General features: G+C 52.7%; 1 protein-coding gene across 1 annotated transcript in view; it reads right to left on the bottom strand.

The window, feature by feature from the left end:
• The window catches only part of colgalt1a (collagen beta(1-O)galactosyltransferase 1a), an 83,941-nt gene that overhangs the window by 11,447 nt on the left and 46,453 nt on the right, over nucleotides 1–26,041 (bottom strand). The window contains 5 exon segments of the mRNA XM_070867362.1: nucleotides 3,947–4,074; nucleotides 13,543–13,675; nucleotides 16,691–16,797; nucleotides 17,393–17,469; nucleotides 24,216–24,335. Coding sequence (XP_070723463.1) covers nucleotides 3,947–4,074; nucleotides 13,543–13,675; nucleotides 16,691–16,797; nucleotides 17,393–17,469; nucleotides 24,216–24,335 — 565 coding nt within the window.

Here is a 26,041-nt window from a genome sequence, read left to right as displayed (position 1 = left end):
ATAGCTATTGCTGAATTTGTCCATATGTTCTGCTGGTGCTTCTTCATCATCATAGACAGTCCCTCGAATCGAGGATGACTTGCTTCCACGCCGAGGAGGGATGTGTTCACAGGTGCTTCAATGAAGGACCGAACTACATGTTGAAGGGTGGAAGATGCCTGTGCGTGGATTTTTTTAAGGTGTGGTGGCCGTTGCACACCAGCGGACTCGACAGAGCTAGGTCTTGGTCCAAGGATTAACCAAGGCGACTGGAGACCAGCTCTGCTGCACGGACCGAGTGCGCGCACATATCGCACGCAGTGTGGGCTGGGCCCGTGCTGCCCCTGCGCCCTCACCTCCGAGGGCCCCGATCACACCCCTCTACCAACTCTTGCCGCTCCTTTGCCCCAACCTCGCCGCTCCTGCTGTGCCTGCCCGCACTGCAGTCAGCGACCTGGCCTCGCAGTCGTCGCCCTCCTGCACGCTCTGCTCTCTGCAGTGGTATGCCACCGCATGCTACTCCCTCTAATGGCCCCGGCCTGCTGATGGCATCCCAGAGAATGTGCAGTATAAATAGATCAAAGCTCAAATCACCAGTTTCCCAATACAGAAAAGACACACGTTTAATAACCTACAACCCCCACTGTTGCAGTTAAACAGGGTCACAGATGCAGAGCGGTCAGTCAATCGCCAGCACCGCGATGAAAAGCCACCCGCCCCCGATTCTCTCTCCAACTCCTCCCCCGCTGACTGTGGACTGACGTCCTTGGTGTATCAGTGGGACACGGGGCACCGCTCAGGCTGGGACGTTGCTTCTCAATAGCATCGAGTGCCTCATTGAATCTTACACCTACAACAACAACAACTTTTATTTATATAGCACCTTTAACATAGTAAAACGTCCCAAGGTGCTTCACAACAGTATTGTAAGACAAAACAGATCAAATTTGACACCGAGCCACGCAAGAAGAAATTACGGCAGAAGCAAAAGCTTGGTTAAAGAGATAGGTTTTATGGAGCATTTTAAAGAAGGAAAAAGTAGAGAGACGGAGAGGTTTAGGGAGGGAGTTCCAGAGCTTGGGGCCTAGGCACGGCCATCAATCAGAGGTGATCTTATTGAGACATTTTTGATTCTGAGGAGGCTTGATGCAGAGAGGATGTTTCCCCTCGTGGGGTAATCTAGAACTAGGGGGCATAGTTTCAGAATAATGGGTCGCCATTTAAAACGGAGAGGAGGAGGAATTTCTTCTCCGAGGGTCATGAATCTTTGGAATTCTCTACCCCAGAGAGCTGCAGAGGCTGGATCATTGAATGTATTTAAGGTGGAGATAGACAGATTTTTGAACGATAAGGGAGTCAAGGGTTATGGGGAGTGGGCGGGGAAGTGGAGTTGAGGCCAAGATCAGATCAGCCGTGATTGTATTGAATGGCGGAGCAGGCTCGAGGAGCCAAACAGCCTACTCCTGCTCCTATTTATGTTCTTATGACAACCCCCTTCTGAAACTACTATAGACAGTAGGTAAGGCTGACGTCTTGCTCTGGGGTAATTCAGTAGAGTGTACTTTTCATTGACGTCTCCTCCAAGTCTCTCCTAAAGCATTATTAAATACCTTACCTTGCTCCCAAATCCAAAATGACTGCATTCTACAGTGAAGAAAGACTGGCATTTCTATAGCACCTTTCACGTCCTCAGGGTGCTCCAAAGCGCTTTACACCCAATGAAGTATTTTTGTAGTCACTGTTGTAATGCAGGAAATGCCGCAGCTAATTCGCGCACAGCAAGCTCCGACAAACAGCAAATGAAATAAATGACCAGATAATCTGTTTCTAAGGTGTTGAGGGATAAACCGGGGAGATCTCCCCTGCTCTTCCGAAGAGTGCAGTGGGATTTTTCACCTCCACCCGAGGGGGCAGACCGGTCCTCGGTTTTGTGCCCCATCCGACAGTGCGGCACTGGGAGCGTCAGCCTAGATTTACGTGCTCAAGTCCCTGGAGTGGGACTTGAACCCACAACCTTCTGACTCAGAGGTGAGAGTGCTGCCCACTGAGCCACGGCTGGCAGCTCTGTGTAACGGGGTTTTGCTCTTGCGCGGAGCAGGTTCACACGCCTGAGACGGAGTGTCCATCTAGTCTTGTACGAGAAGGCTTCTCCCAACTTTGAATGTGACCACAGGTCTGGGTGAGTGAAGCCCAGGCTCTTGTTAGTGGTTTATCTGGGGCCTCAATCAGTGCCCGAAAATATACTTCAGCCGTGCTTATTTTGCTGTCGAAAATGTAAACACGCCCGAAACATGCCAAACCGACCACATGGCTACAAACAGAAACTGTGCAGGCAGAGACAACTCCAGCTGTAATTCGGGGATTGAGGGCAGAAATAGCTCACGGGCCAGTTTGGGCATGGGCAACGCTGGCAAAGCAGCATTTATTGCCCATCCTCAACTGCCCTGAGCAGGTTACAGTGATGGGTCCTTTTGAACCGTTGCAGTCTTTTGAGTGTCAGTGATCCCTCAGTGGTGTTAAATAGCCCCTAAAAGAAAGTACTTGCATTTATATAGCGCCTTTCACAACCACCGGACGTCCCAAAGCACTTTACAGCCAATTAAGTTCTTTTGGAGTGCAGTCACTGTTGTAATGTGGGAAACGCGACAGCCAATTTGCGCACAGCAAGCTGCCACAAGCAGCAATGTGATAATGACCAGATAATCTGTGTTAGTGATTCTGGTTGAGGATAACGAAACACCTGCTCTTCCTCCAAATAGTGCCATGGGATCTTTTACGTCCACCTGAGAACAGACGGGGCCTCGGTTTAACGACTCATCCGAAAGACGGCATCTCCGACAGTGCAGCGCTCTCTCAGCATTGCACTGGGAGTGTCAGCCTAGGTTTCTTTGTGCTCAAGTCCCTGGAGTGGGACTTGAACCAACAACCTTCTGAATCAGAGGCGAAAGAGTGCTACCCACTGAGCCACAGCCGACACTCTAGAGCTGCTTTTATACTGAGCACCAGCAGCTGCATCACAGTAAGTTTTGTGAAAAGCAAATTATAATTTAAATGGAGAAAAATTGCAAAGTGCTGCAGTACAGAGAGACCTGGGGGTCCTTGTGCATGAAACACAAAAGCTTAGCATGCAGTTACAGCAAGTAATCAGGAAGGTAAATGGAATGTTGGCCTTTATTGCAAGGGGGGATGGAAATCAAAAGCAGAGAAGTCCTGCTACAACTGTACAGGGTATTGGTGAGGCCACACCTGGAGTACTGCGCACAGTTTTGGTCTCCGTATTTAAGGAAGGATATACTTGCACTGGGGGCTGTTCAGAGAAGGTTCACTAGGTTGATTCCGGAGATGAGGGGGTCGACTTATGAGGAAAGGTTGCGTAGGTTGGGCCTATACACATTGGAGTTCAGAAGAATGAGAGGTGATCTTATTGAAACTTATAAGATAATGAGGGGGCTCGACAAGGTGGATGCAGGGAGGATATTTCCACTCATAGGGGAAACTAAAACTAGGGGACATCGTCTCAGAATAAGGGACCACCCATTTAAAACAGATGTGGAAAAATGTCATCTCTCAGAGGTTTGTAAATCTGTGGAATTCTCTGCCTCAGAGAGCTGTGGAGGCTGGGACATTGAATATATTTAAGGCGGAGATAGACAGATTTTTGAGCGATAAGGGAATAAAGGGTTACGGGGAGCGGGCAGGGAAGTGGAACTGAGCCCATGATCAGATTAGCCATGATCTTATTGAATGGCGGAGCAGGCTCGAGGGGCCAAATGGCCGACTCCTGATCCTATTTCTTATGTGAATGCCGGAATGGGAGACACGCTTTATCTGGCATTCCCAGACACCAGCCAAAACGACGTTGACAGGGGTACGTGGTGTGTGGTGCAGGTGGCATGAGTGAGGCATGGAGCACAATGGAAAAGCAGGTCAATGGGACAGAACCGGCAGCCCAGGGCTTTTCACTCACATCAGGTCCCAGTCGAGTTTAGCCTTCTCCACTTCCTTCATCAGATACCCCAGTCTTCGCTTGAAGAAGATCTCAAACCTTAGATCGTCTTCAAATACCACCGACGTCTGCAGTCCTCGATCGACAATCTACGGAAATCCAGAGGAACAGAGTGAGAACCACCAGCTCCCAACACAAACGGAAACAAAGCACAACAAAAAGTTAGGAGATGCCCCGACGGAATGGGGTTCTCCATTGTGGTCCCAGGCCAGCATCCGTGGGACCCGTACCCCAGGGAGAGGCTGTGCTCGTGGCCTGTACCCCAGGGAGAGTCGGTGCTCCTGTGACCCGTGCTCCAGGGAGAGTGGGCGCTTGGTGGGACCCGTACCCCAGGGAGAGTCGGTGTCCGTGGGACCTGTACCCCAGGGAGAATCGGTGCACCTGTGACCCCGTACCCCAGGGAGAGTCGGTGTCTGTGGGACCTGTACCCCAGGGAGAATCGGTGCTCCTGTGACCCGTACCCCAGGGAGAGTCGGTGTCTGTGGGACCCGTACCCCAGGGAGAGTCGGTGTCCGTGGGACCTGTACCCCAGGGAGAATCGGTGCTCCTGTGACCCCGTACCCCAGGGAGAGTCGGTGTCTGTGGGACCTGTACCCCAGGGAGAATCGGTGCTCCTGTGACCCGTACCCCAGGGAGAGTCGGTGTCCGTGGGACCTGTACCCCAGGGAGAGTCGGTGCTCCTGTGACCCGTACCCCAGGGAGAGTCGGTGTCCGTGGGACCTGTACCCCAGGGAGAGTCGGTGCTCCTGTGACCCGTACCCCAGGGAGAGTCGGTGCCCCTGTGACCCGTACCCCAGGGAGAGTCGGTGCTCCTGTGACCCGTACCCCAGGGAGAGTCGGTGCCCCTGTGACCCGTACCCCAGGGAGAGTCGGTGCCCCTGTGACCCGTACCCCAGGGAGAATCGGTGCTCCTGTGACCCGTACCCCTGGGAGAGTCGGTGTCTGTGGGAGCCATACCCCAGGGAGAGTCGGTGTCCGTGGGACCCGCACCATAGGGAGAGTCAGTGCCCCTGTGACCCGTACCCCAGGGAGAGTCGGTGTCTGTGGGAGCCATACCCCAGGGAGAGTCGGTGTCTGTGGGACCCATACCCCAGGGAGAGTCGGTGTCCGTGGGACCCGCACCATAGGGAGAGTCAGTGCCCCTGTGACCCGTGCTCCAGGGAGAGTCGGTGTCTGTGGGACCCGTACCCCAGGGAGAGTCGGTGTCTGTGGGATTTGTACCCCAGGGAGAGTCGGTGTCTGTGGGACCCGCACCATAGGGAGAGTCAGTGCCCCTGTGACCCGTACCCCAGGGAGAGTCGGTGTCTGTGGGACCCATACCCCAGGGAGAGTCGGTGTCTGTGGGATTTGTACCCCAGGGAGAGTCGGTGTCTGTGGGACCCGCACCATAGGGAGAGTCAGTGCCCCTGTGACCCGTGCTCCAGGGAGAGTCGGTGTCTGTGGGACCCGTACCCAAGGGGGAGTCGGTGCCCCTGTGACCCGTACCCCAGGGAGAGTCGGTGTCTGTGGGACCCGTACCCCAGGGAGAGTCGGTGTCTGTGGGACCCATACCCCAGGGAGAGTCAGTGCCCCTGTGACCCGTGCTCCAGGGAGAGTCGGTGTCTGTGGGACCCATACCCCAGGGAGAGTCAGTGCCCCTGTGACCCGTACCCCAGGGAGAGTCGGTGCCCCTGTGACCCGTACCCCAGGGAGAGCCGGTGTCGGTGGGAGCCATACCCCAGGGAGAGTCGGTGTCCGTGGGACCCGTACCCCAGGGAGAGTTGGTGTCTGTGGGACCCATACCCCAGGGAGAGTCGGTGTCCGTGGGACCCGCACCTCAGGGAGAGTCGGTGCCCCTGTGACCTGTACCCCAGGGAGTCGATGCCCCTGTGACCTGTACCCCAGGGAGAGTTTGAGTTCGTGGGACCTGTACCCCAGGGAGAGTGGGCGCTCGGTGGGACCCATACCCCAGGGAGAGTGGGCGCTCGGTGGGAGGCCAGGTTACTGAGACAATGCCATTGCACTGCCAGGTGTTGGGCAATTTTCTACACACAGGACATGTTTCAGGGCAGTTAGCAGGAGAGAGGCCCGAAGTGCCCCAGGAGCCAGTCGAGAATTCAATGACGCTGTATTTGAGACTTTCAGTACAGTCACTGCACTCACACTGCTCCAAGGGGAGCTCTCCAGCCTATGAGGGAGGTACCCATATTAAACACTGGAGTTAATACTTGCATTTATATCGCGCTTTATACAACTTCAGGATGTCTCATAGCACTTTACAGCCAATGAAGTCACTATTGTAATGTAGAAAAAACACAGCAGCCAATTTTCACACAGCAAGTTCCCACAAACAGCAATGAGATCATCTGTTTTAGTAATGTTAGTTGAGGGATAAATATTGGCCAGGACATCACGAAGAACTCCCCTATATCTTCTTCGAATAGTGGTATTGGATCTTTTACATCCACCCGAGAGGCCAGCCTCTGACACTGCGGCACTCCCTCAGTACTGCTCCTCCGACAGTGCAGTATTCCCTCAGTAATATGCTCCGACAGTGCAGCGCTCCCTCAGTACTGCCCCTCCTACAGTGCAGCACTCCCTCAGTACTGCCCCTCCTACAGTGCAGCACTCCCTCAGTACTGCCCCTCCGACAGTGCAGCGCTCCCTCAGTACTGCCCCTCCGACAGTGCGGCACTCCCTCAGTACTGCCCCTCCGACAGTGCAGCGCTCCCTCAGTACTGCCCCTCCGACAGTGCAGCACTTCCTCAGTACTGCCCCTCCGACAGTGCAGCACTCCCTCAGTACTGCCCCTCCGACAGTGCAGCACTCCCTCAGTACTGCCCCTCCGACAGTGCAGCGCTCCCTCAGTATGTCCCTCCGACAGTCCAGCGCTCCCTCAGTACTGCCCCTCCGACAGTGCAGCGCTCCCTCAGTTGCCAAGTTTAATACCAAAGTGTCTCACTTTAAACCCACTCCCTCTCAGACCTATGCCCTGGTCTCTCTACTTGCACCCAGCGAGATAAAAGATCATATCTGCAGCTATTCAAGCATCAAAGTCTCCTTTTGTAGCTCTGAGGAGCGGAGGGGTAAAGAGAGAGAGAGAGGGAAAGAGCGCAAGAGAGAAAAAAACACAACGAGAAATAAAGATGCAAGGAAAAGGAGAAAGGAGAAACGCATTGAGAGAGAAAAAAGTAGAACGATGACAGCAAAAGGCAGCAGGAGATGAACAGGGACAATTACTAGAAGAGAGAGACAGGTCGAATTACCGGGGTGGGGGTTGGAGAGGTTAGAGTCATAGAGTGATATAGCACAGAAGGCCATTCGGCCCATCGTGCCTGTGCCGGTTCTTTGGCCGTGCTATCCAATTAGTCATCTTGTGTATCTGTAAAGCATGCACTTCCATGTTCCGCCACCAGTGAGCGCATCCCCTGAAGTCCCAAGGTATCCCAGCATCCCTTGGGAGCACTGTATATAAGCCGGCCCCCTAAGGCCTGTTACTCATTCTGGAGTGTCTTAATAACGAGTGTCTTAACCTCCCTGTGTGCAGTCTCATCTGTGTTAGGAACATAACAACTGGCGACGAGTATACGAATCCAACGCAAAGATGCAGCAAACTTGGGCATCCTGGAGAAGTTCTCGGAGGGTGAGGACTGGGAAGCCTATGTCGAACGGTTAGACCATTACTTTGTAGCCAACGAGCTGGACGGAGAAGGAAGCGCTGCAAAAAGGAGAGCGGACCTCCTCATGGTCTGCGGGGCATCGACCTACAGCCTCATGAAGAATCTTCTGGCTCCGGTGAAACCCACAGATAAGTCGTATGAGGAGCTGTGTACACTGGTTCGGGAACATCTTAACCCAAGGGAGAGCGTGCTGATGGCGAGGTATCGGTTCTACATGTGCCAGCGATCTGAAGGTCAGGAACTGGTGAGCTACGTCGCCGAGCTAAGGCAACTTGCAGGACAATGTGAGTTTGATGGCTACCTGGAGCAAATGCTCAGATACTTTTTTGTGCTGGGCATTGGCCACGAGACCATCCTACGAAAACTTTTGACTGTAGAGACACCGACCCTCAGTAAGGCCATTGCGATAACACAGACGTTTATGTCCACCAGTGATAACACCAAACACATCTCTCAGCACACAAGTGCTAGCAATGTTCATAAATTAACTGGAACTGTGTTTGCGAGCAGAAATGTACAGGGCAGAACCCATGAGTCTGCAACTGCCAGCAGGCCTCAGGTGACCCAGATGACTCAGAGTCCCAAACAAAGGATGAATGCAAGGCAAGGGAGAGCGTGCTGATGGCGAGGTATCGGTTCTACACGTGCCAGCGATCTGAAGGTCAGGAAGTGGTGAGCTACATCACCGAGCTAAGGCGACTTGCAGGACAATGTGAGTTTGATGGCTACCTGGAGCAAATGCTCAGAGACTTTTGTGTGCTGGGCATTGGTCACGAGACCATCCTACGAAAACTTTTGACTGTGGAGACAATTCACACCTTGTTGGCATTGTGGAGGCTTCCATTCAGGCTTTTCATGCCGCTTCAAAGGGTATGTTTGCAAGAGCTGTGGCACAATGGGGCACCTTCAACGAACTTGCAGACGAGCTGCAAGCTCTGCAAAACCTGCTAACCACGACGTGGCAGAGGAAGATCGGTCCATGGTGGACCAAAGCAATTTCGAGTCTCAGAGAGAGGAGGCAGATGCTGAAGTACACGGGGTGCACACATTTTCGACAAAATGTCCACCTATAATGCTAAACGTAAAACTGAATGGCTTACCCGCAGCCATGGAACTGGACACTGGCGCTAGCCAATCCATCACGAGTAAAAAGATGTTTGAGAGACTGTGGTGCAACAAGGCATTCACACAAGCCCTGAGCCCCATCCACACGAAACTGAGAACGTTCACCAAAGAGCTTATCACTGTCTTGGGCAGCGCCAGGGTCAAGGTCACCGATGAGGGCACGGTGCACAAACTGCCACTCTGGATTGTCCCAGGCGATGGCCCCACACTGCTTGGAAGGAGCTGGCTGAGCAAAATCCGCTGGAACTGGGATGACATCCGAGCGCTATCACATGTCGATGAGGCCTCATGTACCCAGGTTCTTAACAAATTTCCTTCCTTTTTTGAGCCAGGCATTGGAAACTTTTCCGGGGCGAAGGTGCGGATCCACTTGGTCCCAGAGGCACGACCCATGCACCACAAGGCACAAGTGGTACTTCACATGATGAGGCAGAGCGTGGAAATCGAGCTGGACAGGCTGCAACACGAGGGCATCATCTCCCCAGTGGAATTCAGCGAGTGGGAAAGCCCGATTGTTCCAGTACTCAAAAGTGATGGCACGGTCAGGATTTGCGGCGATTATAAAGTAACTATTAATCATTTCTCGCTACAGGACCAATACCTGCTACCTAAGGCAGACGACCTATTTGCGACGCTGGCAGGAGGCAAGACGGACACCAAGCTCGACCTGACTTCGGCCTACATGACGCAGGAGCTGGAGGAGTCTTCGAAGGGACTGTTCATCTACAACAGATGCCCGTTTGGAATCCGGTCGGCTGCAGCGATCTTCCAGGGAAACATGGAGAGCCTACTCAAGTCGGTACCACGCACGGTGGTTTTTCAGGACGACATATTGGTCACGGGTCAGGATGGCGCCAAGCACCTACAAAATCTGGAGGAGGTCCTCCAGCGACTGGATCGCGTAGGGCTGCGGCTGAAGAGGTCAAAATGCATCTTCATGGCAACAGAAGGGGAGTTTTTGGGGAGAAAGATCGCGGCGGACGGCATTCGGCCCATAGACGCCAAGACAGAGGCTATCAGGAACGCGCCCAGGCCACAGAACGTCACGGAGCTGTGGTCATTCCTGGGACTCAACTATTTTGGTAACTTCCTACCGGGGTTAAGCACCCTTTTAGAGCCCCTACATGTGTTATTGCGTAAAGGTGAGAACTGGAAATGGGGAAAAAAAACCAAGTAATTGCTTTTGAGAAAGCCAGAAACATTTTATGCTCCAACAAGCTGCTTGTATTGTATAACCCGTGTAAAAGACTCATGCTAGCATGTGATGCGTCGTCGTACGGAGTCGGGTGTGTATTACAACAAACTAACATTGCGGGGAAGTTGCAACCTGTCGCTTATGCTTCCAGGAGCTTGTCTAAGGCCAAGAGGGCTTACAGCATGATTGAGAAAGAGGCATTAGCGTGTGTGTTCGGTGTGAAGAAAATGCATCAGTACAAATTTGAGCTGGAAACCGATCACAAGCTCCTCATATTCCTGTTCGCTGAAAACAAGGGGAGAAATACTAATGCCTCAGCCCGCATACAAAGATGGGCACTCACGCTATCAGCGTCTAACTATACCATCCGCCACAGGCCAGGCACCGAGAACTGTGCGGATGCTCTCAGTCGGCTACCATTGCCCACCATGGGGGTGGAAATGGCGCAGCCTGCAAACTTGTTTATGGTGGCGCAGCCCGCAGACTTGTTGATGGTCATGGAAGCGTTTGAAAATGATAAATCACTTGTCACGGCCCGCCAGATTAGGACTTGGACCAGCTAAGATCCTCTGCTGTCCCTAGTAAAAAACTGTGTACTGCATGGGAGCTGGGCCAGCATCACCGTTGAAATGCAAGAGCTAATCAAGCCGTTCAAACGGCGAAAGGTCGAGCTGTCCTTTCAGGCAGACTGCCTGTTGTGGGGTAACCGCGTAGTGTTACCCAAAAAGGGCAGGGAGACGTTCATCTCGGATCTCCACAGCACACACCCGGGTATAGTAATGATGAAAGCAAAAGCCAGATCCCACGTGTGGTGGCCCGGTATCGACTCTGACTTAGAGTCCTGTGTACGGCAATGCAGCGTATGTGCTCAGTTGAGCAACGCGCCCAGAGAGGCACCACTAAGTTTGAGGTCCTGGCCCTCCAGACCATGGTCGAGGATCCATGTCGACTATGCGGGCCCGTTTCTCGGTAAAATGTTCCTGGTGGTGGTGGATGTTTTTTCAAAATGGATTGAATGTAAAATAATGTCGGGAAGCACCGCCATCGCCACCATTGAAAGCCTGAGGGCCCTGTTTGCCACCCACGGCCTGCCTGACATACTGGTCAGTGACAACGGGCCATGTTTCACCAGTGCCGAATTTAAAGAATTCATGACCCGCAATGGGATCAAACATGTCACCTCGGCCCCGTTTAAACCAGCCTCTAATGGGCAGGCAGAGCGGGCAGTACAAACCATCAAACAGAGCCTTAAACGAGTCACAGAAGGCTCAGTCCAAACCCGCCTGTCCCGAGTACTGCTCAGCTACCGCACGAGACCCCACTCGCTCACAGGGGTGCCCCCGGCTGAGCTACTCATGAAAAGGACATTTAAAACCAGACTCTCGCTGGTTCACCCCAACCTGCATGATCAGGTAGAGAGCAGGCAGCAACAAAATGTAAACGATGGTCGCACCACTGTGTCACGGGAAATTGATTTGAATGACCCTGTGTATGTGCTAAACTATGGACATGGTCCCAAGTGGATCGCGGGCACGGTGATAGCTAAAGAAGGGAATAGGGTGTTTGTCGTCAAACTAGACAATAGACAAATTTGTAGAAAGCACCTGGACCAAACGAGGCTACGGTTCACAGACTGCCCTGAACAACCCACAGCAGACACCACCTTTTTCGAGCCCACAACACACACCCAAAGGATCAACGACACCACGCTGGACCAGGAAATCGAACCCATCACGCCCAACAGCCCAGCAAGGCCAGGCTCACCCAGCAGCCCTGCAGGGCCAACAACACGCCAGCCCAGGGAGGGCACAGCCAACACACCAGAGCAGACATTTGTACCGGGGCGGTCCACCAGGGAAAGAAAGGCTCCCGACCGCCTCACCTTGTAAATAGTTTCCACTTTGACTTTGGGGGAGGGGGGGGGGGAGTGATGTTGTGTATCTGTAAAGCATGCACTCCCATGTTCCGCCACCAGGGAGCGCATCCCCTAAAGTCCCAAGGGATCCCAGCATCACTTGGGAGCACTGTATATAAGCCGGCCCCTAAGGCCCGTTCCTTACTCTGGAGTGTCTTAATAAAGACTGAGGTCACTGTTACTTTAACCTCCCTGTGTGCAGCCTCATCTGTGTTAGGAATACAACAAGTCTCACTCCCCTGCTCTTTCCCCATAAGCCCTGCAAGTTTTTCCTCTTTAAGCATTTATCCAGTTCCCTTTAAAAGTTACTATTGAATCTGCTTCCACCGCCCTTTCAGGCAGCGGGTTCCAGATTGCAACAACTCGCTGTTTAAAGAAAATGTCTCCTCATGTCCCATTTGATTCTTTTGCCAATGACTTTACATCTGTGTCCTCTGGTTACCGTCCCTCCTGCCAGTGGAAATAGTTTCTCCCGAGTGACGCTATCAAAACCCCTTCATAATTTTGAACACCTCTGAGGAGAACAACCCCAGCTTCTCCAGTCTCTCCGTGTAACTGAAGTCCCGCATCCCTGGACCCATTGTGGTGAAGCTCCTCTGCTCTCCCTCCAAGGCCTCGACATCCTTCCTAAAGTGCGGTGCCCAGAATTGCACGGAATACCCAGGCTGAGGCCTAACCGGTGGTTTATCAAAGGTTCTCCCATTTATAAAATTTCCCCGGGGGTTTATGTTGGTCTCCCGCTCAAGTGCAAAAGAGGATTGCGAGAACCCCCCCCGCGGAAAATCAACTCCAGAAAACTGTGTTTTCGTCCCGGAGGGGCGCCAATGGCAACGGTACGCATTTCCGGGCCCCGCTGGGACATTCGGTGCCGGGTTCTCGGGGGCGCGGAGCAGTACCGCCCGGGAGAGGCGAGCCAGGTTGCGACACTGGCTCGAAATTTGTTTCGTGCCCGCTCCATCGCGCACCGCAGTGCCCCCTAGTGGGCCCACCTGGGAAAGCGGGCGGTCCGAGCTGTAACGGCCTCAGTGAGGGAAGGATTGTGGACCCGAGGTAAGCGTGATCGTTTTTTATTTTTGCCAATAATGTGGATGTGGTGTCAGTAATGTATTGGGAATGTTTATGATGTTTTTTTCCAGATTCCCCCCCCACCCCCCCCGCCCACACAGAAGCCAGGGCGCACCGAGGCCGGCTGTTTAGCTCGGGATTTTCACTTGCTCAGCCGGCCTAGCGCTCCGAGGGCGTTATGGAACGCCTCCCTTAGCGCTCCGCCCCACACTCGGGGCCGAGCTGGTGAAATTTGTGCTGAAGACGCAAACCATTTATCGGCGCAAAATTTACCCGTCTCGCCCGGGTAAACGCCGCAACACAGACCCGACGAATTTCCCCCCGCTTATGTCTATATATTAAAAGGAGTTGCCATTTTATAGTGTTGAGATATTGACCAAACAACTTCAGTCAATATCTTACCAATAATTCTCAGCCCTGGAACGTCAATAGTCGACAATGTCGATGCTTCAACACTCGCTCTATCACAACAAATGGCGTGTGGTACACTACCTGGGATTATGCCTTAGTGTGACGCTCCCCCCGATCACTGTATTTTACACAGGCCAACACAGTTCAGTGAACCAAATCCCACAGGCCCTTGCCCAACACTCCTTACCTCCTTCCAGACGTTGTAGTGACTGAGGAAACAGCCCAGCTCCCCCTTGGTCAAGGGCCGGCCCGAGTATGGGTCCTGGTAATCCGCCAACATGGTGATACCAAGCGCCTTAATCTGGCTACTGTTGAATGCTCTGTAGGGACGGTTCATGGGGAAAAGTATTAGCCCCTTTCAGGAGACTGGTGGAGAACAGGCAGCACATAACATACAGGTGCAGCAAGCAAGTAGGAAAGCAAATGGCCTTTATTACAAAAGGATTGGTGTACAAGAGTAAGGAAGTCTTACTGCAGCTACATATGTGAGACCACACCTGGAGCACTGAGTACCGTTTTGGGGCTAGATTTTTAGCTTTGATGATTTTGGGACAGTTTGCAGCTCAGTCATCAAAATTGGGCATCTGGGCCCCGAGTCAGGGGGCGCAGCGCTAAGGGAGGCGTTGTACACCTCTCTTAGGGCGCTAAAGCTAAAGAGCCGGGCTGGGAACATTCACAATACCTTGCCCACGCCACCACAACACAAATCGCAAAAAAAATTCAAAGACGAAACAATCGCACTTACCTCAGGAGTCCATGGCTCAGCTCTCTGCAGTCAGGATGGTGGGACCGCCCTGATTTCCCAGGCGGTCACTGCGGGGCGCGCTGCGGGGCGGACGGGTCGGGCGGGAGTCAAAACTCGTGCCGGTGTCGCAACCGCGGGCGTTGCTCACCGGGCGGTGCTGCTCTGTGCCGCCGCTAAACTGGACCCGAGGATCGCCGCGGGGCGCTGGAGGCTGACCGCCCGCCCAGAACACCTCACCCCCGCCATTGCCGCTGCTCCGGGGTGCAAAACGGAGCCCAGAGGAGCCGAAAATCCGCTCCAAGGTCTTCTTACCAAAGGAAGGATATACTTGCCATAGAGGGAGTGCAATGAAGGCTCACCAGACTGATTCCTGGGACGGAGCATTGTCCATGAGGAAAGATTGAGTAGACTAGGCCTATATTCTCTAGACTTTAAAAGAACGAGAGGTGATCTCATTGAAATGTATAACATTCTTACAGGGCTCGATAGGGTAGATACAGTGAGGATGTTTCTCTTGGCTGAATCAGGGGTCACAGTCTCAGAATAAGGGGTCGGCCATTTAATACTGAGATGAGGAGGAATTTCTTCACTCAGAGGGTGGTGAATCTTTGCAATTCTCTACCCCAGAGGGCTGTGGAGGCTCAGTCATTGAGTATATTCAAGACAGAGGTCAATAAGGGAATCGAAGGATATGGGGATAGTGCACAAAAGTGTTGAGGTAGAAGATCAGCCGTGATCTTATTGAATGGCGGAGCAGGCTCGAGGGGCCGAATGGCCTACTCCTGCTCCTAATTATTTTGCAACAGAATACTTTTCAGAAATACAGAAAGATTACATTCTGACAAGCCTCTCCCAGTCTCATAAATGAACCCCACTTACCCAGCTTGAGTGCCTCCCATTCCCTCTCGTCTCTCCACCACTCCCTTCCCACAGCCCCCATGGTTGCACCAACGGGTCCCCATACAGTAGAGTTTGAAAAGCTCAGTAAGGCAGATTGATAAGCTGCAACTGATTATTAGGAAATAATAGCCCGTGTACAGTCGAGAATGTAATGCACAGGCAGTGATTCCCTACCTAGGAATCACCCCATAGAGTGCCTGTTGACTGTTGGAATATGAAGTCCATTCTGTATTTTTTTTGAACCATTTATCATCATCATCATAGGCAGTCCCTCGAAATCGAGGAAGACTTGCTTCCACTCCAAAAGTGAGTTCTCAGGTGACTGAACATCCAATACGGGGATTACAGTCTCTGTCACAGGTGGGACAGACAGTGGTTGAAGGAAGGGTGGGTGGGACTGGTTTGCTGTACGCTCCTTCATACCTGCGCTTGTTTTATGCATGTTCTCGGCGACGAGACTCGAGGTGCTCAGCGCCCTCTCGGATGCACTTCCTCCACTTAGGGAGGTCTTGGGCCAGGGACTCCCAGGTGTCGGTGGGGATGTTGCACTTTATCAGGGAGGCTTTGAGGGTGTCCTTGAAACGTTTCCTCTGCCCACCTGGGGCTCGCTTGCCGTGTTAGATTAATAGGATTTTGCTGGCAACAAGCTCAACGCAATAAATGCAGTCAACATCTTGACCGCCAAGCCGTGACCGAATGTGGGTCAACAGCCCAAGAGATGTGTCGCCTGATTTGCCAATGTATGCGGGGTGGGGAGAGAGTACCCGACACCCAGCCAATGTGAAACAGAGACACTAAGAGGGCAATATTAATGGTATCGCCAACCAGAACGACGGAAATGAACTGGAGCAGACATCCGACAGCTCGTGCGTCGACTGGAATTCATCAGTGTGGCCCTTGCAGCAAAACCACAATCACATCCTTTATATAATTGGGTTTTGTTATTCCAGTGCAGTGCAGAGTTTCCCAACTAAATTCTCATGGGGTCTGGATGAAAAACTGACTGAACACCCTCAAGGGCCAAAAACTTTCCTACAGCTTCACACTGAGAATCTTGGCAGTATCTGCATGGCTCTGGATCCGATTCCATCAACCTCCCTGGCTTGTCTGCTCAGGCTAAATCTGGCAACGTAGCCTACATCCTGCTTAGGCCCGACAACAGCCTTAAAACCCTGCTGTTAAGATCTCCTTCTTGCACCTCCAGAACACAGCACGGTTAACTGCACCTCTGCTATTGGCCTCAAATACTCTATGTTGTAGCGAGTTCCACATTCTAAACACATCCTCTGAGTAAAGCAGTTCCTCCCGAATTCCTCAGAATTATTAGTGACTGTCTTATATTTGTGACCTTAGTTTTGGAAACATTTCTCAACATCAAACCTTTTCATAACCTTAAAAATCTCTATCAGCTCACCTCTCATTCTTTTCCTTTATACCGAAAAGTGCCCCAGCCAGTTCAGTCATTCCCGACAGTTGTACCCTCTCAGTTCTGGTATCATCCTTGTCAACCTTTCTTGCCCCTTCTCTAGTGCCTTGATATCCCTTTTGTAATATGGAGACCAGAACTGTGCACAGTGCTCCAAGTATGGTCGAACCAAGGTTCGATATAAGTTTAACATAAGCAGCGTACGGGTGTAACCTCATCGGACGCAAGTTGCATTGTGTCAGCTATTGCTTATAAAATGGCTACCTTCCATCGACCGCGTCCATGACTTCACACGCAATCTCCTGCTCGTACAGAGTACGGAGCATCCGCACCCTCCGGTCCGGCCGACGCTTCAGGTTAATCAGAAAAATCTAGCAGATAAAAGGCAAGAAACGTTTTGAATTGAATGGTCAAAGAACTCTTAAAAGGGGAGGTGTAAGACGGGATGCACAAGTCACCTCAACGGCACTGGTCAGCTGGGAGGCTGTTCATTAAGTCAGTCTCCAAAGCAGAAAGTGGAATGCTCGGCTGAAGAAGCATAGGCCCGGAATTGCAAGTGGACAATCCCTCAAAAGCTTTCCAATTGGACGCTGCCCTCAAACATCGACCACCGAAAAGGACTGGAACAGCAATGTCGTGGGGACACCAGCTCAGAGTTCTCCACCGTCCTTGTATATCGCCGTTCCTTCATCGTCGCTGGGCCAAACCCCTGGAGCTTCCCACCTAGCAGCACTGTGGGAGCACCTTCACCACACGGTGCAAGGAATTAATGGGGTCTGGGGATCGGGCAGGAAAGTGGAGTTGAGGTCGAAGATCAGCCAGGATCTCATTGAATGGCGGAGCAGGCTCGAGGGGCCGAATGGCTGACTCCTGCTCCTTATGTTGGTAAGGAGAACGACCATCACAACCTTCTCAGGGCAACCAGGAACACCCACATCCCAAGAGCAAGTTAAAATAAGATCTTACCTCATCAAAGCCCATCTTATCCGGGTGCTTTGGTGGCACAGACACGTACTTGGAAGGTTCCATGGGAGGGTGGTTCACTGGAATATAAACAGAGCGTCACAATATGGAGTATTCACCACAGGATATCAGTCACACAAACAGCTCCGATACAGCTATCTATTCACCGAATCACAGAGAAGGAGGCCATTCAGCCCGACATGCTTATGCGGCTCTTTGAAAGAGAATACTGAAGCATAAGCACACACCAGTGGCTCAGTGGGTAGCACTCTCGCCTTGGAGTCAGAAGGTTGTGGGTTCAAGTCCCACTCCAGGGACTTGAGCAATAAATCTAGGCTGACACTCCCAGTGCGGTGCTGAGGGAGCGCTGCACTGTCGGAGGTGCCATCTTTCGGAGGAGACTTTAAACCGAGGCCCCGTCTGCTCTCTCAAGTGGATGTAAAAGATCCCACGGCACTATTTCGAAGAACAGCAGGGGAGTTATCCCCGGTGTCCTGGCCAATATTCATCACAAAAACAGTTTATCTGGTCCTTATCACATTGCTATGTGGGAGCTTGCTGTGCGCAAACTGCTGTGTTTCCTACATTACAACAGTGACTACACTCCAAAAGTACTTCATTGGCTGTAAAGTGCTTTGAGACGTCCGGTTGTCATGAAAGGCGCTATATAAATGCAAGTCTTTCTTTAATGGAGAAAGCTTGCAGAGTTAGGGGGCATGGCTGGATTCGACAGTTTTCCACAGAGAGAATAGCACATGGTGCTGCGATTATATAACTTCTCCTGACGTGAAAGCAAGCGTGTCATAGAAGGGGGAGAAAAGGTGAGAGCAGCCTCGTGCAAGTGAGAACCTTGAACTTATGACATAAGGTTCCATCCAGCAGATTACGTAGGTGCGGAGGACTTGCGTGTTTACTACGATTGATGTATCAATACAAGATAAGATAGAGGCCATGAAATCTGCTAATTGTCTTAAAGATGCCGACACTAGATTCTGGAACCTATTAAGTCGTCAGACAAGGCCCAAGCTAGGATATAAGAACACAAGAAATAGGAGCAGGAGTCAGCCATTCGGCCCCTCGAGCCTGCTCCGCCATTCAATAAGATCATGGCTGATCTGATCATGGACTCAGCTCCACTTCCCTGCCCACTCCCCATAACACTTTACTCCGTTAGCGCTCAAAAACCTGTCTATCTCCGCCTTAAATATATTCAATGACCCAGCCTCCACAGCTCTCTGGGGCAGAGAATTCCACAGATTTACAACCCTCAGAGAGAAGAAATTCCTCCTCATCTCAGTTTTAAATGGGCGGCCCCTTATTCGAAGACTATGCCCCCTAGTTTTAGTTTCCCCTACGAGTGGAAATACTCTCTCTGCATCCACCTTGTCGAGCCCCCTCAGAATCTTACACGTTTCAATAAGAACACCTCTCATTCTTCTGAACTCCAATGAGTACAGGCCCAATCTGCTCAACCTTTCTTCATAAGGCAACCCCTTCATCCCAGGAATCAACCGAGTAAACCTTCTCTGAACAGCCTCCAATGCAAAGTATATCCTTCCTGACACGGTTCTAAGGAGAGAGTGGACGTGCATCAACTCTTCTCTGAGGCGAAGGGTTTCCAATTCCCAGGAGAGACGAGCCAAACATGGAGGGTGTTCGGGAAAGCCATGGAGAAAGTGCGTTGAACCACAGGGAAATTTGAGTTTGTGGAGTCACATTCCAGGGAAGAAGACATAGGAAATGGGGTCAAGGTTCAATTGGAGGGGTTGACGGTGAGGAGAAGGCAGTGAGGGTGGGAGCAGGAATGGGAAGGAATGCTGCATTCTCCCACAGTGGCAGGCAGTGACTAGTGGGGTACCGCAGGGCTCAGTGCTGGGACCCCAGCCATTTACAATAGACATTAATGATTTAGACGAAGGAATTGAGTGTAATATCTCCAAGTTTGCAGATGACACTAAGCTGGGTGGCGGTGTGAGCTGTGAGGAGGATGCCAAGAGGCTGCAGGGTGACTTGGACAGGTTAGATGAGTGGGCAAATGCATGGCAGATGCAGTATAATGTGGATAAATGTGAGGTTATCCACTTTGGTGGCAAAAACAGGAAGGCAGATTATTATCTGAATGGTGACAGATTAGTAAAAGGGGAGGTGCAATGAGACCTGGGTGTTATGGTACATCAGTCATTGAAGTTTGGCATGCAGGTACAACAGGCGGTGAAGGCGGCAAATGGTATGTTGGACTTCATAGCGAGAGGATTTGAGTATAGGAGCAGGGAGGTCTTACTGCAGTTGTAAAGGGCCTTGGCGAGACCTCACCTGGAATATTGGCCCCAAGTTTCCACATGATTTGCTCCTGATTTTTAGGAGCAACTGGTGTAGAACGGAGTATCTTAGAAATCGGAATTCTCGTCATTTAGTTTGCTCCAGTTCTAGTCAGTTAGAACAGTTTCACTTTGGAACAGAATTTTTTTTTCCAAAAGGGGGCGTGTCCGGCCACTTACGCCTGTTTTCAAAGTTTCGTCAGTGAAAACTTACTCCAAACTAACTTAGAATGGAGTAAGTGAAGATTTTTGTACGCTCGAAAAAACCTTGTCTACACTTTAGAAAATCAGGCGTAGGTTACAAATCAGGCGTAGGGAATGGTGGGGAGGGGTTTAAAGGGAAGTTTACAAACATTAAACACTTCAGTTTTACAAATAAAGAGCCAGCATCAATAATAAATGATAAATACATCAATAAATCAACTAATAAATCAATAAAAAAAATTAATAAGAAAATTAAAAAAAAAAAATCAATAAATAAAACATTTTCTACTTACCGACTGCAGCACCGGGAGCCCTCCAACAGCGTGCTGGGATGCCCCCCTCAGTGTGTCTCTGTCAGTGTCTCTATCTCTCTATCTGTCTGTGTGTGTCTCTCATTCTCTGTCTGTCAGTGTCTGTGTTTCTGACAGTGAGGGGAGGGGGAGGAGTGGGGTAGAGGGAGAGAGGGGGGAGCAGAGGGAGGGATGGGGGAGAAGGGGGGAGGGATGGGGGAGAAGGGGGGAGGGATGGGGGAGAAGGGGGGAGGGATGGGGGAGAAGGGGGGAGGGATGGGGGAGAAGGGGGGAGGGATGGGGGAGAAGGGGGGAGGGATGGGGGAGAAGGGGGGAGGGATGGGGGAGAAGGGGGGAGGGATGGGGGAGAAGGGGGGAGGGATGGGGGAGAAGGGGGGAGGGATGGGGGAGAAGGGGGGAGGGATGGGGGAGAAGGGGGGAGGGATGGGGGAGAAGGGGGGAGGGATGGGGGAGAAGGGGGGAGGGATGGGGGAGAAGGGGGGAGGGATGGGGGAGAAGGGGGGAGAAGGGGGGAGGGATGGGGGAGAAGGGGGGAGGGATGGGGGGAGGGATGGGGGAGAAGGGGGGAGGGATGGGGAGAAGGGGGGAGGGATGGGGGAGAAGGGGGGAGGGATGGGGGAGAAGGGGGAGGGATGGGGGAGAAGGGGGGAGGGATGGGGAGAAGGGGGGAGGGATGGGGGAGAAGGGGGGAGGGATGGGGAGAAGGGGGGAGGGATGGGGGAGAAGGGGGGAGGGAGGGGGGAGGGATGGGGAGAAGGGGGGAGGGATGGGGGAGAAGAGGGGAGGGATGGGGGAGAAGGGGAGAGGGATGGGGGGAGAGGGGGAGAAGGGGGGAGGGGGAGAAGGGAGAAGGGGGGAGGGGGAAGAAGGGGATAAAGGGGAGAAGGGGGAGAAAGGAGATGGGAGGGAAAGGAGATGGGGGGGGGAGAAGGAGATTGGGGGGGGAGAAGGAGATTGGGGGGGGGGAGAAGGAGATTGGGGGGGAGAAGGAGATTGGGGGGGGAGAAGGAGATTGGGGGGGGAGAAGGAGATTGGGGGGGGAGAAGGAGATTGGGGGGGGGGAGAAGGAGATTGGGGGGGGGGAGAAGATTGGGGGGGGAGAAGGAGATTGGGGGGGAGAAGGAGATTGGGGGGGAGAAGGAGATTGGGGGGGGAGAAGGAGATTGGGGGGGGAGAAGGAGATGGGGGGGGGAGAAGGAGATGGGGGGGGGAGAAGGAGATGGGGGGGGGAGAAGGAGATGGGGGGGGGAGAAGGAGATTGGGGGGGGAGAAGGAGATTGGGGGGGGAGAAGGAGATTGGAGGGGGAGAAGGAGATTGGAGGGGGAGAAGGAGATTGGAGGGGGAGAAGGAGATTGGAGGGGGAGAAGGAGATTGGAAGGGGAGAAGGAGATTGGAGGGGGAGAAGGAGATTGGAGGGGAGGGGGAAGGAGATTGGGGGGGAGGGGGAAGGAGATTGGGGGGGAGGGGGAAGGAGATTGGGGAGGAGGGGGAAGGAGATTGAGGGGGGGAGGGGGTAGGAGATTTGGGGGGGAGGGGGTAGGAGATTGGGGGGGAGGGGGGAGGAGATTGGGGGGAGGGGGGAGGAGATTGGGGGGGAGGGGGAAGGAGATTGGAGGGGAGGGGGAAGGAGATTGGAGGGAGGGGGAAGGAGATTGGAGGGGAGGGGGAAGGAGATTGGAGGGGAGGGGGAAGGAGATTGGGGAGGGGGAAGGAGATTGGGGGGAGGGAGAAGGAGATTGGGGGGAGGGAAGAGATTTGGGGGGCTGAAGGAGATTGTGGGGGGGTGAAGGAGATTGGGGGGTGGGGGGAAGGAGATTGGGGGGGGAGGGGGAAGGAGATTGGGGGGGAGGGGGAAGGAGATTGGGGGGGGAGGGGGAAGGAGATTGGGGGGAGGGGGAAGGAGATTGGGGGGGAGGGGGAAGGAGATTGGGGGGAGGGGGAAGGAGATTGGGGGGGAGGGGGAAGGAGATTGGGGGGGAGGGGGAAGGAGATTGGGGGGGAGGGGGAAGGAGATTGGGGGGGGAGGGGGAAGGAGATTGGGGGGGAGGGGGAAGGAGATTGGGGGGGAGGGGGAAGGAGATGGGGGGGGAGGGGGAAGGAGATTGGGGGGGAGGGGGAAGGAGATTGGGGGGGAGGGGGAAGGAGATTGGGGGGGAGGGGGAAGGAGATTGGGGGGGAGGGGGAAGGAGATTGGGGGGGAGGGGGAAGGAGATTGGGGGGGAGGGGGAAGGAGATTGGGGGGAGGGGGAAGGAGATTGGGGGGAGGGGGAAGGAGATTGGGGGGAGGGGGAAGGAGATTGGGGGAGGGGAAGGAGATTGGGGGGGGGAAGAGATTTTGGGGGGTGAAGGAGATTGTGGGGGGGGTGAAGGAGATTGGGGGGGTGGGGGGAAGGAGATTGGGGGGAGTGGGGGGGAAGGAGAAGGGGGAGGGAGGCTGAACGGGCCGGGCCCGAGACTTCGGGCAGGGCCCGTCCCCAGCACCAGATTTACAGGTAGGTGGCGTTGGGTCGGGTCGGGGGGGGTGGTGGGAGGGAGGTCGGTTCGGTTCGGGTCGGGGGGAGGGAGAGAGGTCAGGTCGGGGGGAGGGAGAGAGGTCAGGTCGGGGGGTGGGAGGCCAGGTCGGGTCCGGTCCGGGGTCGGGGGAGGGGAGTGGGTGTCGGGTCCGGTCCGGAGGCGGGAAGCGGGAGTCGAGTCGGGTCGGGAGGAAGCAGGAGCTGGCCGTGGGAGGAGCCTTATTCACGCAGCCCCAGTGAGGCTATTTGGCCAGGGCTAGGGGCTGCGTGCTTCGGGCCCCTCCCACACAGTTTCGGGCGATTGGAGCTACTGCACTTGCGCGCCCACTGCATGTGCAGAGGTCCCGGCACTGTTTTGAGCGCAGAGACCTGGCTCCGACCCCTACAGCTCGTGCTGCGCTGCGCCGAGGGCCAGAGGACCTGCAGGGAGGTGGAGAATACTGTGGTTTTTTTTAGGCGCACTTTGTGGCGCGAAAAACGGGCGTCCAGGTCGGGACTGCGCCGTTCTAGGCGCGGCTCGAAACTTGGGCCCATTGTGTGCAGTTTTGGTCTCCTAATCTGAGGAAGGACATGTTTGCTATTGAGGGAGTGCAGCGAAGGTTCACCAGACTGATTCCTGGGATGGCAGGACTGACATATGAGGAAAGACTGGATCAACTAGGCTTATACTCACTGGAATTTAGAAGAATGAGAGGGGATCTCATAGAAACTTATAAAATTCTGATGGAATTGGACAGGTTAGATGCAGGAAGAATGTTCCCGATGTTGGGGAAGTCCAGAACCAGGGGTCACAGTCTAAGGATAAGGGGTAAGCCATTTAGGACCGAGATGAGGAGAAACTTCTTCACCCAGAGAGTGGTGAACCTGTGGAATTCTCTACCACAGAAAGTTGTTGATGCCAGTTCATTGGATATATTCAAAAAGGAGTTAGATGTGGCCCTTACGGCTAAAGGGATCAAGGGGTATGGCGAGAAGGCAGGAATGGGGTACCGAAGGCAGGAATGGTGGTGCAGGCTTGAAGGGCCGAATGGCCTACTCCTGCACCTATTTTCTGTTTCTATGTATAGACCCAACTTTTCCTCATAAGTCAACCCCCTCATCTCTGGAATCAACTTAGTGAACCTTCTCTGAACAGCCTCCAATGCAAGTATATCCTTCCTTAAATACGGAGACCAAAACTGTACGCAGTACTCTAGCTGTGGCTTCACCACTACCCTGTACAGTTGTAGCAGGACTTCTCTGCTTTTATACTCTATCCCCCCTTGCAATAGAGGCCAACACAGGATAAGCGTTAAACAGAAGCTTGCAGGGAGAAACTAACGTATGATAATCAATGAATAAAACCTATGGCTATTGGACCCTGATTTGGAGCGGTTGCTGGGAATGTGCAAGTCGGTCAGCGTGGCCGAGGACATTGAGTCCCTACAATCACCAACAGCCGACGTGTGCTGCTCGGGGAAGGCGCTTTGTGTCACTCACCCATGACCTCCAAATGGACGTGAATGAAGCTGTCCACCTCGTCTTGCATGGTGCTGGTGGACTTCAGCGGCACCTGCAGAAATCCAAAGTGTTCTTTATTACAGATATACATCTGGACCCCTGAAACAGAAGCAAAACATCAGCATTATTCCCTTGAATGTAGAAGATTAAGGGCTGATCTAATTGAGGTGTTTACGATGCGCCAGCTGTGGCTCAGTGGGCAGCACACTCGCCTCTTGAGCCGGAAGGTTGTGGGCTCATGTCCCACTCCAGGGACTTGAGCACGTAAATCTAGGCTGTCTCTCCAGTGCAGTGCTGAGGGAGCGCTGCACTGTCGGAGGTGCTGTCTTTCAGATGAGACGTTAAACCGAAGACCTGTCTACTCTCTCAGGTGGATGGAAAAGATCCCGCGGCACTATTTCAAAGAGCAGGTGTCCTGGCCAATATTTATCCCTCAATCAACATAACAAAAAGAGATTATCTGGTCATTATCACATCGCTGTCTGTGGGAGCTTGCTGTGCGCAAATTGGCTGCCGCGTTTCCCACATTACAAGTGACTACACTCCAAAAGTACTTCATTGGCTGTGAAGCGCTTTGAGACATCTGGTGGTCGTGAAAGGTGCTATATAAATTCAAGTCTTTACTTTCTTTATTAAAGTTGATAGGGTAGATGGAGAAAAACTATTTCCTCTGGTGGGCCGAGTCCCCTCGTGGGGGAGACTAGAACTAGGAACTAAGGGGCATAGTTTCAGAATAAGGGGTCGCCCATTTAAAACAAAGTTGAGGAGGAATTTCTTCTCTCAGAGGGTCGTGAATCTGTGGAATTCTCTGCCCCAGAGAGCTGTGGAGGCTGGGTCATTGAATGTATTTAAGGCGGAGATAGACAGATTTTTGAACGATAAGGGAGTAAAGGGTTATGGGGAGCGGGCAGGGAAGTGGAGTTGAGGCCAAGATCAGATCAGCCATGATCTTATTGAATGGCGGAGCAGGCTCGAGGGGCCAAATGGCCGACTCCTGCTCCTATTTCTTATGTTCTTATGAGTCCAGAATAAGGGGGCATAGCCTTAAAATCAGAGCGAGGCCGTTCAGGGGTGAGGTCAGGAAATACCTCTTCACACAAAGGGCAGTGGGAATCTGGAACTCTTTCCCCCAAAAAGCTGTTGAGGCTGGGAACCAATTGAAAATTTCAAAACTTTTGGGTATGGAGCAAAGAAAGGCAAATGGGTGTTAAGATGCACATCTAATTGAAGGGCGGAACAGGCTGGAGGGGCTGAATGGCCTACTCCTGCTCCTGCGTAACCCTAAAACACCAAGCTCAGTGGCACACTCGGCTACAGCAACACAACTTCCCCAAATGTGGCTCTTTACTGTTTAACCCTCGGACGTCTGGTCGAGAGCAGATTAGAGCCAGGCCTTTCAGGAGTGAAATTAGGAAACATTTCTACACACCAAGGGGTGGTAGAAGTTTGGTACTCTCGTACACAAACGGGTAATTTTATGTAGATCTATTGTTCATTTTAAATCGGAGATGGATAGCTTTCTGTTAACCACAGGTATTAAGAGATATGAACCAAAGGCGGGGATCTGGAGTTAGGTCACAGATCAGCCATGATCTCATTGAATGGCTGAGCAAGCTCAAGGGGCTGAATGGCCTACTCCTGTTCCTATGTTCCAATCAGGGGTTGCAGTCACCTCCTTTATTCAAGGGAATACAGTACTCCCTCAAGAATTAAATATTTTAAGATGATTAAAGGCTTTTGTAATGTATGCACTTGTGAGAATGCTCACAGGACCGTTTATTGTTCAAAAAGTTTTATTGGTTAAT

The sequence above is a fragment of the Pristiophorus japonicus genome, chromosome 24 (genome assembly GCF_044704955.1).
Source record: "Pristiophorus japonicus isolate sPriJap1 chromosome 24, sPriJap1.hap1, whole genome shotgun sequence".
Classification (NCBI taxonomy): Eukaryota; Metazoa; Chordata; class Chondrichthyes; family Pristiophoridae; genus Pristiophorus; species Pristiophorus japonicus.
The sequence above is the reverse complement of the archived record's forward strand: the minus strand, read 5'-3'. Positions and strand labels throughout refer to the sequence as shown.